General features: G+C 49.9%; 1 protein-coding gene and 1 pseudogene across 2 annotated transcripts; one reads left to right on the top strand and one right to left on the bottom strand.

Annotated features, from left to right (window-relative positions):
- The first annotated feature begins 607 nt into the window (after positions 1–607).
- On the top strand, positions 608–4,087 carry LOC100438533 (patr class I histocompatibility antigen, B-2 alpha chain). Of its 2 annotated transcripts, XM_024249065.3 has the most exons (8): positions 608–897; positions 1,026–1,295; positions 1,538–1,813; positions 2,390–2,665; positions 2,770–2,886; positions 3,322–3,354; positions 3,461–3,508; positions 3,674–4,087. In XM_024249065.3, exons 1-7 carry the CDS (start codon positions 825–827, stop codon positions 3,502–3,504), a joined length of 1,089 nt encoding a protein of 362 aa, XP_024104833.3. In that variant the 5' UTR covers positions 608–824; the 3' UTR covers positions 3,505–3,508; positions 3,674–4,087. The 2 variants fall into 2 exon arrangements, with proteins under 2 accessions (XP_024104833.3, XP_024104832.3); XM_024249064.3 differs by having other exon boundaries at positions 757–897; positions 3,322–3,508.
- A 1,033-nt stretch (positions 4,088–5,120) lies between these two features.
- Positions 5,121–12,288, bottom strand: part of LOC129059813 (uncharacterized) — a 30,096-nt pseudogene continuing 22,928 nt past the window's right edge.

Here is a 12,288-nt window from a genome sequence, read left to right as displayed (position 1 = left end):
TGTTCTGGACTCATACAGGGAAACTCGGACTAGGAAATGAAGATAATTTTAAATTCAGAAACCCAGAGTCACAGATCCATAGTCTGGGAAAGTAAAACTTAGGAGCTTTGTAATGCTGTTTTGACACAGGTCTTTTACAGATTGGAATTCAAATCATTCAGGGATTACCAATATTGTGCTACCTACTGTATTAATAAACAAAAAGGAAACTGGTCTCTATGAGAATCTCTACGTGGTGCCTTCAGACAAAACTTCACCAGGTTTAGAGAGAAACCCCCTGTCTCTACACCTCCATTCCCAAGGTGAGCTCAGTCTCTGGCATCAAGTTCCCCGTGGTGAGTTTCCTTGCACAAGAGTCCAAGGGGAGAGGTAAGGAGTGGGAGGCAGGGAGTCCAGTTCAGGGAAGGGAATTCCAGGAGGAGAAGTGAAGGGGAAGGGGGTGGGCGCAGCCTGGGGTTCTCTCCCTGGTTTCCACAGACAGATCCTTGTCCAGGACTCAGGCAGACAGTGTGACAAAGAGGCTTGGTGTAGGAGAAGAGGGATCAGGACGAAGTCCCAGGTCCTGGGCGGGGCTCTCAGGGTCTCAGGCTCCGAGGGCCGTGTCTGCATTGGGGAGGCTCAGCGTTGGGGATTCCCCACTCCCCTGAGTTTCACTTCTTCTCCCAACCTGTGTCGGGTCCTTCTTCCAGGATACTCGTGACGCGTCCCGACTTCCCACTCCCATTGGGTGTCGCGTGTCTAGAGAAGCCAACCAGCGTCGCCGCGGTCCCAGTTCTAAAGTCCCCACGCACCCACCCGGACTCAGAGTCTCCTCAGACGCCGAGATGCGGATCATGGCGCCCCGAACCCTCCTCCTGCTGCTCTCGGCGGCCCTGGCCCCGACCGAGACCTGGGCCGGTGAGTGCGGGGTCGGGAGGGAAATGGCCTCTGTGGGGAGGAGCGAGGGGACCGCAGGCGGGGGCGCAGGACCCGGGAAGCCGCGCCGGGAGGAGGGTTGGGCCGGTCTCAGCCCCTCTCGCCCCCAGGCTCCCACTCCATGAAGTATTTCTACACGGGCATGTCCCGGCCCGGCCGCGGGGAGCCCCGCTTCATCTCCGTGGGCTACGTGGACGACACGCAGTTCGTGTGGTTCGACAGCGACGCCGTGAGTCCGAGAGAGGAGCCGCGGGCGCCATGGATAGAGCAGGAGGGGCCGGAGTATTGGGACCGGAACACACAGATCTACAAGGCCAACACACAGACTTACCGAGAGAGCCTGCGGAACCTGCGCGGCTACTACAACCAGAGCGAGGACGGTGAGTGACCCCGGCCCGGGGCGCAGGTCACGACCCCTCATCCCCCACGGACGGCCGGGGTCGCCCCGAGTCTCCGGGTCCGAGATCCGCCCCGAGGCCGCGGGACCCGCCCAGACCCTCGACCGGAGAGAGCCCCAGGCGCCTTTACCCGGTTTCATTTTCAGTTGAGGCCAAAATCCCCGCGGGTTGGTCGGGGCGGGGCGGGGCTCGGGGGACTGGGCTGACCGCGGGGACGGGGCCAGGGTCTCACACCTGGCAGAGCATGTATGGTTGCGACGTGGGGCCCGACGGGCGCCTCCTCCGCGGGTATGACCAGTTCGCCTACGACGGCAAGGATTACATCGCCCTGAACGAGGACCTGAGCTCCTGGACCGCCGCGGACACCGCGGCTCAGATCACCCAGCGCAAGTGGGAGGCGGCCGGTTGGGCGGAGCAGTTCAGAGCCTACCTGGAGGGCCGGTGCGTGGAGTCGCTCCGCAGATACCTGGAGAACGGGAAGGAGACGCTGCAGCGCGCGGGTACCAGGGGCAGTGGGGAGTCTTCCCCATCTCCTATAGATCGCCCGGGATGGCCTCCCACGAGGAGGGGAGGAAAATGGGATCAGCGCTAGAATGTCGCCCTCCCTTGAATGGAGAATGGCATGAGTTTTCCTGAGTTTCCTCTGAGGGCCCCCTCTGCTCGCTAGGACAATTAAGGGATGACGTCTCTGAGGAAACGGAGGGGAAGACAGTCCCTAGAATACTGATCAGGGATCCCCTTTGACCCCTGCAGCAGCCTTGGGCACCGTGAATTTTTCTCTCAGGCCTTGTTCTCTGCCTCACACTAAATGCGTTTGAAGGTCTGATTCCAGCTTTTCTGAGTCCCTCGGCCTCCACTCAGGTCAGGACCAGAAGTCCCTGTTCCTCCCTCAGAGACTAGAACTTTCCAAGGAATAGGAGATTATCCCAAGTGCCTGTGTCCAGGCTGGTGTCTGGGTTCTGTGCTCCCTTCCCCACCCCAGGTGTCCTGTCCATTCTCAGGGTGGTCACATGTATGCTGGTGGAGTGTCCCGTGAGGAGTGCAAAGCGCCTGAATTTTCTGACTCTTCCCATCAGAGCCCCCAAGGACACACATGACCCACCATCCCATCTCTGACCATGAGACTACCCTGAGGTGCTGGGCCCTGGGCTTCTACCCTGCGGAGATCACACTGACCTGGCAGCGGGATAGGGAGGACCAGACCCAGGACACCGAGCTTGTGGAGACCAGGCCAGCAGGCGATGGAACCTTCCAGAAGTGGGCAGCTGTGGTGGTGCCTTCTGGAGAAGAGCAGAGATACACATGCCATGTGCAACACGAGGGGCTGCCGGAGCCCCTCACCCTGAGATGGGGTAAGGAGGGGGATGAGGGGTCGTGTCTCTTTTCAGGGAAAGCAGGAGCCCTTCTGGAGCCCTTCATCAGGGTCAGGGCCCCTCATCTTCCCCTCCTTTCCCAGAGCCATCTTCCCAGTCCACCATCCCCATCGTGGGCATTGTTGCTGGCCTGGCTGTCCTAGCAGTTGTGGTCATCGGAATTGTGGTCGCTGCTGTGATGTGTAGGAGGAAGAGCTCAGGTAGGGAAGGGGTGAGGGGTGGGGTCTGGGTTTTCTTGTTCCACTAGGGGTTTCAAGCCCCAGGTAGAAGTGTTCCCTGCCTCATTACTGGGAAGCAGCATCCACACAGGGGCTAACCCAGCCTGGGACCCTGTGTGCCAGCACTTACTCTTTTGTGCAGCACATGTGACAATGAAGGACGGATGTATCACCTTGATGATTATGGTGTCCTGATTCCAGCATTCATGAGTCAGGGGAAGGTCCCTGCTAAGGACAGACCTTAGGAGGGCAGTTGGTCCTGGACACACACCTGCTTTCCTCATGTTTCCTGATCCTGTCCTGGGTCTGTAGTCATAGTTCTGGAAATTTCTCTTGGGCCCAAGACTAGGAGGTTCCTCTAAGATCTCATAGCCCTGCTTCCTCCCAGTCCCCTCACAGGACATTTTCTTCCCACAGGTGGGAAAGGAGGGAGCTACTCTCAGGCTGCGTGTAAGTGGTGGGGGTGGGAGTGTGGAGGAGCTCACCGACCCCATAATTCCTCCTGCCCCACGTCCCCTGCGGGCTCTGACCGGGTCCTATTTTTGTTCTACCCCAGGCAGCGACAGTGCCCAGGGCTCTGATGTGTCTCTCACGGCTTGAAAAAGTGAGATTCTTGGGGTCTAGAGTGGGTGGGGGGCACGGGGCAGAGGGGAAAGGCCTGGGTAATGGATTCTTTGATTGGGACGTTTCGAGTGTGTGGTGGGCTGTTCAGAGTGTCATCACTTACCATGACTGACTTGAATTTGTTCATGACTGTTGTTTTCTGTAGCTGGAGACAGCTGCCTGTGTGGGACTGAGATGCAGGATTTCTTCACGCCTCCCTTTTGTGACTTCAGGAGACTCTGGCATCTCTTTCTGCAAAGGCATCTAAATGTGTCTCACCTCCCTGTGAGGAGGTGGAGAGACAGCCCACCCCTGTGTCCACCGTGACCCCTGTTGCCATGCTGACATGTGTTTTCTCCCCAGTCATCTTTCCTGTTCCAGAGAGATGGAGCTGGATGTCTCCATCTCTGTCTCAACTTCATGTGCACTGAGCTGCAACTTCTTACTTCCCTACTGAATATATGAATCTGATTATAAATTTGTTTTCTCAAATATTTGCTATGACAGGTTGATGGGTTTATTAAATAAGTCAATTCCTAGAATTTGAGAGAGTAAATAAAGACCTGAGAACCTTCCAAAATCCGCATGTTCGCTGTGCTGAGTCTGTTGCAGGTGGGAGTGGAGAAGGCTGTGAGGAGCCCAGTGTGGACAGGGCCTGTGCCTAGTTGCTGTTCAGTTCTTCATGGGCTTTATGTGGTCAGTCCTCAGCTGGGTCACCTTCACTGCTCCATTGTCCTTGTCCCTTCAGTGGAAACTTGTCCAGCGGGAGCTGTGACCACAGAGGCTCAAACATTGCCCAAGGCTGCCCCTGCACACTGGGGTCTCTGCGTTCTGAGACAAATTTTCAGAGCCATTCACCTCCTGCCCTGCTTCTAGAGCTTCTCTTCTGCTCTGCTGTCCTGCCCTCTCTCCCTGCCCTGGTTCTAGTGATCTTGGTGCTGAATCCAATCCCAACTCATGAATCTATAAAGCAGAGTCTAATTCAGAATTATATTTGTCTGTGAAATTGGACCCATCATCAAGGACTGTTATTTCCTGAAGAGAGAACCTGATTGTGTGCTGCAGTGTGCTGAGGCAGGGGGTGTGCGGAGGGGGTTGCTGTAGAAAGAGGGATGGGGGAGGGAGGGCACACAAGCAGCACTGCTGAGAAAAATATAGGCAGCCTCTATCTCAGTGTGAGGGGACCTTGTGCTGTAGCTGCCACAAAACAGCACTTGGTCTGAGGCTATGTTAATAAAGATACTGCCTTTAGAATAGGAGGTGCTCTACACTGATCATTCATTCAACTGACCTTTGTCATTGACCAGACATAGAACAGAATGGTTCTGCATCTGGGGAACACCAGAAAAATGTCTGGCCTTTTGTAGCATATGCTCCAGTGGGAAGAGGCAGATGGTAGATACACTATAACCAGACTAAGGAAGGAAAGTGCTAGAAGGTGGTAAGTGCTGTGAGGCAGGTGATCCCGGATGTGGGGTCAGGGGACAGGGAAGGTGGCTGTTGTGCTGGGTAGTCAGTGTGTGCCTTGTGTTTACCTTTGAGGAAAGATTTGAGGGACATGAGGATGTCTGGGGAAGTTCTTTCCAGGCAGAGGAACCTCCAGTCCAAATGCACTATGGCAGAAAGGTGTCTGTGTTCCCAGAAGAGCAAGGAGGCCAGAAGGGTTGGACAGAGAGAAACTGAGGTGAGGTCAGAGGTGCGGCCACAGCAGGTGGGCTTGAGGGGAGTGGGGTTGGATCTGACCTTTGCTCTGAGTGGGACAGAGTTAGAGGACAGTTTTGAGCAGAAGAGCGCCATGATATAACTTCTTTTTTAAAAGGATCTCTCTGACTGCTGTGCTGAGAACAGAATTGAGAGGTGAGGGACGAGGGAGGCAGAATGGAAAACAATAGGAAGCGAGTGCAGTATTCCAGGCTGGAGATGTCGGTTACCTTGACTGGGGTGTGAGCAAGGGAAATAGTGGGACGTGAGGGGATTCTGGATGCATTTGAAGATGGACTCACAGCACTTGCCAATGGATTATATCTGTGGTGTGAGAAAGACGAATCAAGGACACCCATAGTTGTAAAATGAGTGAGTAGAAGGATGGAGCTGCTGTCAGTGGAGATGGGGAGACTCTGGCAGGAGCATACTGAGGAGGGGGCATCCCAGGCACTCAGTGGAGGAGATGTCTACTAGGAATGCAGGTGGAGGAGCTGGGGTGGAATTTGGACAGACAACTCTAGAGTTTAGAGGAAAGGAGAAATAGGCTGGGCAGGAGAAATAGATTTAGGAGGTCACACCATATAAACGATACTTAAAACTTCAAGCATGGATGAGGGCCCCAAGGGAGTGATTGACTGTGGAAAACAATGAGGGCAAGGACTGAACCCTGGACCTCCAGTTCTAAGGGATGTGATCAGACCACACCCAGAGCAGACTGCACAGTTCTGACCCCAAGTCTAGAGGACACTTAGACAAGGAACTCCCGTGTGCACAGGGATCACCCGGATGTGGTGCTGAGATCCAGGAAGTCTGGAGTTGAGCAAGAGATTCTGGATTTATGACAAGGCTGGGGCTCATGTTGCTGGTCTCCAGATCACACTTGGAGCCGCCAGAACACCAGGATCCCACATGTCTGAGCATCAGCCTTGCCTCTAGGGCTTGTTATAGAAACGATTCCTTGGTCTTGTGCATGATACTCTGAGACAGGGGTTCTGGGGAGTGGTCTGAGGATTTTCTAAGCCCTGCCGGCAGTCCTGTTGCTCAGACAGATTGGGAACCACAGAGATCAGTGATCAGAGAGTGCCCAGGATGGGTGGGTGGGGTGGGTTTTCAAACCCCGTTTAAAAGAGGATTTTTCTCACAGAAAGAAAAGGGAGGATGTATATCATCAGTATGAGATATGATATTCCCTGTTGTTCTCTCCACCACGGGGAACAGGCCAGGGAGACAATTCAGGATGTGGCTCTCACACAAAGAACACCTCTGAATGCCGCTCTCTAACACTCGCCCACAGACTCATTTCTCACTCACTTCTTGGAGCAAACTATGGAAAACAAGTTTCTGTAATCTACACATAAAGTCATATATCTGGTATTGGGGGCTAGTTTTATTATGGGGAAGGCTACAGAACCAGGCTGGAAACTACACATCCAGGAACAGAATCCACAGCCCAACCTGGATCAGGTCCCTCCTAGGAACAACTGCCCCTGCTGCTGAGCACAGACGCCACTGCTCACACCTCTGACATCCTGGTGATAGACACTGGACCCTGAGGCTAGGGCAGATGTCACTGCTGCACCTGGAAATTGGACATCACTAGTGTTACTCAGCCATCTTTACTAAAATGCATTCTGCACAGTCCCAGCCTCTCTGTCACCTCATTCTGGCTCAGAGTCTGGCAGTGATACAGGAGTTAAGAAGAAATTATTTAGACAGGTAGTGAGGGTATGGAAGGCTTTTAATGAAAAGCAGGCTCCAAATTATTTTCTTTTCTAACAAAGAGCAGCCTGTAATATCAAGCTCCAGACATAGACAAGTAAGCTGGAAGCTTGCACGGGTGAATGCCGGCAGCTGTCCAATAGGAATAGGATGCCTGGGACTGGGCATGTTCACAATGGCAGCTCCATCTTCCCTTCTCTTTGCCAGGCACGTTTACAGTAAGGAGCAGACAACATGGTGCCGGCCAAGTGGAAAGCCCATTTGCATAATAGGATGAGGGTGGGGTGAACAGCCTTCCACACGCACTGTGTAAATATCACACCTGGTCCAACCAACCTGTGGGCCCTACATAAATCAGACACCATCTCCTCAAGCCTGCCTGTAAAATCCGATGCACTCCCATTCCAGGCCGGAATTTCCTTTTGGGTGTCCCTCTCTCTCACAAGAAGGAGCTGTTCCCCTTTGTCTTTCTTTTGCCTATTAAACCCTTTGATCCTAACTCACTCCTCGTGTGTCAGTGTCCTTCATCTTCTTGGCGTGAGATGATGAACCCTTAGTATTTACCTGAGACAATGACACCTCTTCAGCAGGTGGTCATCGGACTGGTGGAGCTTAAGACTCATGTCCATGATCAACTGCAGGGGTGACTGGAGTGTTGTCCTCTTCCAGGGAGGGAGGCGGTGTCTGTCTCCTCTCAACATTTTACATGTTGTAAACCAAAAATAAACATCAAAGTCACCCCCTCCTAAACATTTTAATCGACACCCTCAGCCAGGGTGTTCAAAAGTTAACCTTAAAGACTGGCTCAGGCCACCATGGGAAGCAGGCGTTGAACATGCCTCATTATGGCCTCTTCCCTTTTGGAATTCAGGAAAAGCTGACCATCATTTACCATCAACACAGACCTTAAGTCTGATCAGAAACATTTACAACCTATTCTCTCTGAAGCCTGCCACCTGGAGGCGTCATCTGCATGAGAAAATTTTGGACTCCACAACCTCTTATAACCCAGACATTCCTTCCTATTGATAATAACTCTACCAATTGCCAATCAGAAAAATTAAAAATCTACTTATAACCCAGAAGCACTATCCCCCACCCTTGCTTGCTTCAAATTGTTCCAACTTTCTGGACCGAACCAATGTATAGCTTAAATGTATTCGATTGATGTCTCATATCTTCCTAAAATTTGTAAAAACAACCTGTGCCCCAATCACCTTGAGCACATGTTCTCAGGGTCTCCTGAGGGCTGTGTCATGGGTGTGGTCACTCATTTTTGGCTCAGAATAAATCTCTTCAAATATGTTTCCGAGTTTGACTCTTTTCATCGACAGTGTGGAATTCTGATGTAGTAAGAGGGTTCAAGTGCTGAAGTGTGAGGGGTGGGGAAAGGTGACAAATTTTAATTCTTGGAGCAGTGATCCAGGACGAGAACTTTATCTGGTACCTGGTAGGCACGCAGAGTGGCTGAATGAACCAGTGACTAATAAATAACATATTTCCACCCATTCGCTTGAGGATAGGTTATTACATCAAGTTTTTGTCTATCCCAGTTTATAGTCTAGATTATTGGAGTGGCATTCTGTGATGATGAAATGACTATGCAAACATCTTCCCTCGGCATTGTCTCTTAGTAGGATTAAAACACCCAGGTTTGTAAGATAGAGGTTCTGGGTCCACACTGACGTTTTTTTTGTTTGTTTGTTTTGTTTTGTTTGTTTTTTTGAGACAGAGTCTCGCTCTGTCACCCAGGCTGGAGTGCAGTGGCGCCATCTCGGCTCACTGCAAGCTCCGCCTCCCGGGTTCACGCCATTCTCCTGCCTCAGCCTCCCGAGTAGCTGGGACTACAGGCACCCGCCACCACGCCAGGCTAATTTTTTGTATTTTTAGTAGAGATGGGGTTTCACCGTGGTCTCGATCTCCTGACCTTGTGATCCGCCCGCCTCAGCCTCCCAAAGTGCTGGCATTACAAGCGTGAGCTACCACGCCCGGCCTCCCGATGTTTTATATTAATATTTATATTTTCTTGTGTGTGGAAATGTTTCTGGGAAGAGAATCTCTAACATTTATTAGTTTTTATGTGACACCCTCAAAGGCCTAAAAAATCCTAACTTCTAGGTTAGAGGTAGGATCACTCCATGTCTAGACAATGAACAGCTGGTAGCAACCTGTATTTAGGGACATGAAATAAATGCTTACATTTGTTTATCTTTTCCTCTGGGACCAAAGAAGGTAGAGGTTTACTTGCTTACTCTTACTGTAAGTTTCTCTCTGTGGGATGGTGATGTGGTTTTCCTCCACCCAAATAACTTTCTGATTCTCCAACAGCAGCTGGGAGTCCCACAATTCGACTCAATTCTGACACTAACTACCTGGAGTTCGCCTCAGACTCCACAGGTTTACGGGCTCAGTCCTACAAGTCTGTCCTCACTTCAGATGCAAGTCACAAGTATCGGGTCCCAGGTTACCTGCACTTCTGTCTATCATGGCTGCAAAGTCAGGGATTTCTCACTTCCCAAGGTTTGAGAATTCTTAAACTAACTCAAAGAACTCAGGAAGTTGCTATAGCCGTGTAAACCAAAAAAGTCTGAGACAGGTCTCAGTCAGTTTAGAAGTTTATTTTGCCAAGCTGAAGATGCACCTTGGAAACAGAGACACAAATCATTGTAGAATCTGTGGCCCATGCTTTTTCCTACAGGGTTTTGAGGACTTCAATATTTACATGGGAAGCAGCAGCCAGGAGAGGAGAAAAACAGTCAACTATGCATTCATCTCATGCTCAGTAAATCTGCATTTCACATAAGATAAAGTAAACTTTGAGTAGAAAAGTCAAATACGCGTTTGTCTCTGGGTGGGTGGAGGGATGATTTCTAGTCTTGTCTTTGTCCTGTACCTGTGAAGATAAGCTGTTAATTTACATTGTCAGGGGAAAATTCAACAAAACTCTGTTTTAGAGTAAACATGTTGGGGCCCACAAGGAATTATCTTGTGAGCAGTTTGCGAGGGAGGCCACCTGGGGAGATATGGGGTCTTCTATCTTTGCAGTTATTTGTTTAGGAACAAAAGAAAGGCAATTTTTCCATCACTCAGTCTCCAGACTTAACTTTTCCCTTTGGCATAGTGAATTTGGAGTCCTGAAATTTTATTTTCCTTTCACACTCAGTACTGCAGTTTTTTATTGTTATAGCTTAAATCCCTACCTTTTTGGCACCTGGGACCGGTTTCATGGAAGACAGTTTTTCCATGGACCAGTGGAGGTGGCGGAGGGCAGAGGGAAATGGTTTCGGATGAAACTGTTGTACCTCAGATGATCAGGCATTAGTGCTTCATAAGGAGCATGCAACCTAGATCTCTCGCATGCAGAGTTCACAATAGGGTTCGTGCTTCTATGAGAATCTAATTCCGCCACTGATCTGACAGGAGGTGGAACTCTGGTGGTCATGCTCAGGCTCTCTCACCCACTGATCACCTCCTGCTGTGCGGTCTGGTTCCTACCAAGCCAGGAACCTGTACCAGTCCGCAGCCCGGGTGTTAGGGACCTCTGATTTAAATTATGCCACTAGAGCAGAACTCCTGAGACTGGATAACTTATAACAAACAGAAATTTGTTTCCTTCATGGTGTCGAGGATGGGAATTCCCAGATCAAGGGACTGTATCTGGTAGAAAACAAAAGGACAAGAAAGGGTGAGAGGTAGAGGGAAAAGGAAGTCAAACTCACAGCCTCAGGTCCTTCTATGATGAGCCTTAATCCATTAATGAAGGCAGAGCTCTGATGGTCCAATCACCTCTCAAAAGTCCCATTTCTTAAAAATGTTGCATTCGAGATGAAATATCCAACAGATGCTTTTTTGGGGAAACATTCAAACTGTAGCAGTTATAAAGGATACAAATGAGCAGCCAGATGAAGAGGTGCACAGGGTGAGGTCTGGAAGGGCTCTGAGCGTAGGAGCCTCTGTCCCCATGGAGTGGGGTTCACCATCCTCCCAGTACGTGGACACACGGATGTGCTCAGCAATTGGGAAGCTCTCTGAAACCCAATCTGCAGAGGTTTCTATGGAAATTTCATTGTGGAAGCATGATTAATTAAATCACTGGCCATTGTGTGACTGAACTCAACCTTGAGCCTCTCTTTCCTTCCCAGACTTTAGGGATGGGGCTAACAGTTCCAATCCTCTAATCACAGCTTCGTGTTTCTGGCAACCAGCCCCCATCCTGAAGCTATCTAGGAGCCCCTCACCCCATAGTCATCTCATTGCCATATTGAAGTCACGTTTATCACTGAGGAGATTGCAAATGTTTTAGAACCTGGTTGTCAGGAAACAGGGAAAAGACCAAATATTTTTATTGGACCACAGATCACACCCTGGTTTTGACCACATTATCTCTTTTTATAATATTTATTATTTTATTTTAGAGATAATCTCTTCCTCTGTTGCCCAGGGTAGAATGCAGTGGCACAAACATAGCTCACTCTAACCTCGAATTCCTGGACTCAAGTGATCCTTCTGCCTCAGCCTCCTGAGTAGATAGCATTACAGGTGCACACCAACATGTCCAACTAATTTTTAAATATTTTGTAGGAATGGGTCTCACTATTCTGCCCAGTCTGGTCGCCAACTCCTGGCCTTAAACAATGTTCCTACCATTGCCTCCCAAACTGATGGAATTACAAGTATGAGCCACTGTGCCTGGCCAATCACAGATCTCCTATACCAGAAGAATCATAACAGTGAAAAGATCCTGGCACATTACCAGAATCCTCTTTGGTCATTAACAATGATCCCAGTGCAATCCATAAACAGGAATAGTTTCAGCAACATATGGCTGCACCCTTTCAGGCATCTGGTAAAATTGAGCTAAGAGACGATATCATCTCTTGCTTATACCTCTTTCAAGTAGTTCATGTAACATTGGATTTTCCTCATTACATAACCCATTTATTCATTCATTTACCCTCAGCTACTATTTCTCCTTCTCTTCATTTATACGAAATATTTATAATTTTGGAAGGAACACTAGGTTCTGCTGCTGTGCTGGCTTAGACTGCAGGGACCAATACTGTTCTAGCAAGTGTCTCCCGTCATCCATTCCAGTTCTTAGAGGGTAGGGTTATACAGGTAGAGAACTGCTTGGCTATCTGACCCCAGGCAATACAGCTGCATTCAGTGTTAGCCCCAACTTTGCCAGATGCAGTGAAGGCACAACCTACTTCTACAGGCCCTTAGGAATTATTACATAATGGACATAAAATATATTTACAGTTTCTTGCTTAGGAATAATTCCTGTTTCTGGACTCTATTTGCATCCCTAGTCCCGGGACCACTGCATAAGGTATGAGAAAAGCAAGTTGAGGTGAA

Source organism: Pongo abelii, chromosome 5 (genome assembly GCF_028885655.2).
Source record: "Pongo abelii isolate AG06213 chromosome 5, NHGRI_mPonAbe1-v2.0_pri, whole genome shotgun sequence".
NCBI classification, from domain to species: Eukaryota; Metazoa; Chordata; class Mammalia; order Primates; family Hominidae; genus Pongo; species Pongo abelii.
The sequence above is the reverse complement of the archived record's forward strand: the minus strand, read 5'-3'. Positions and strand labels throughout refer to the sequence as shown.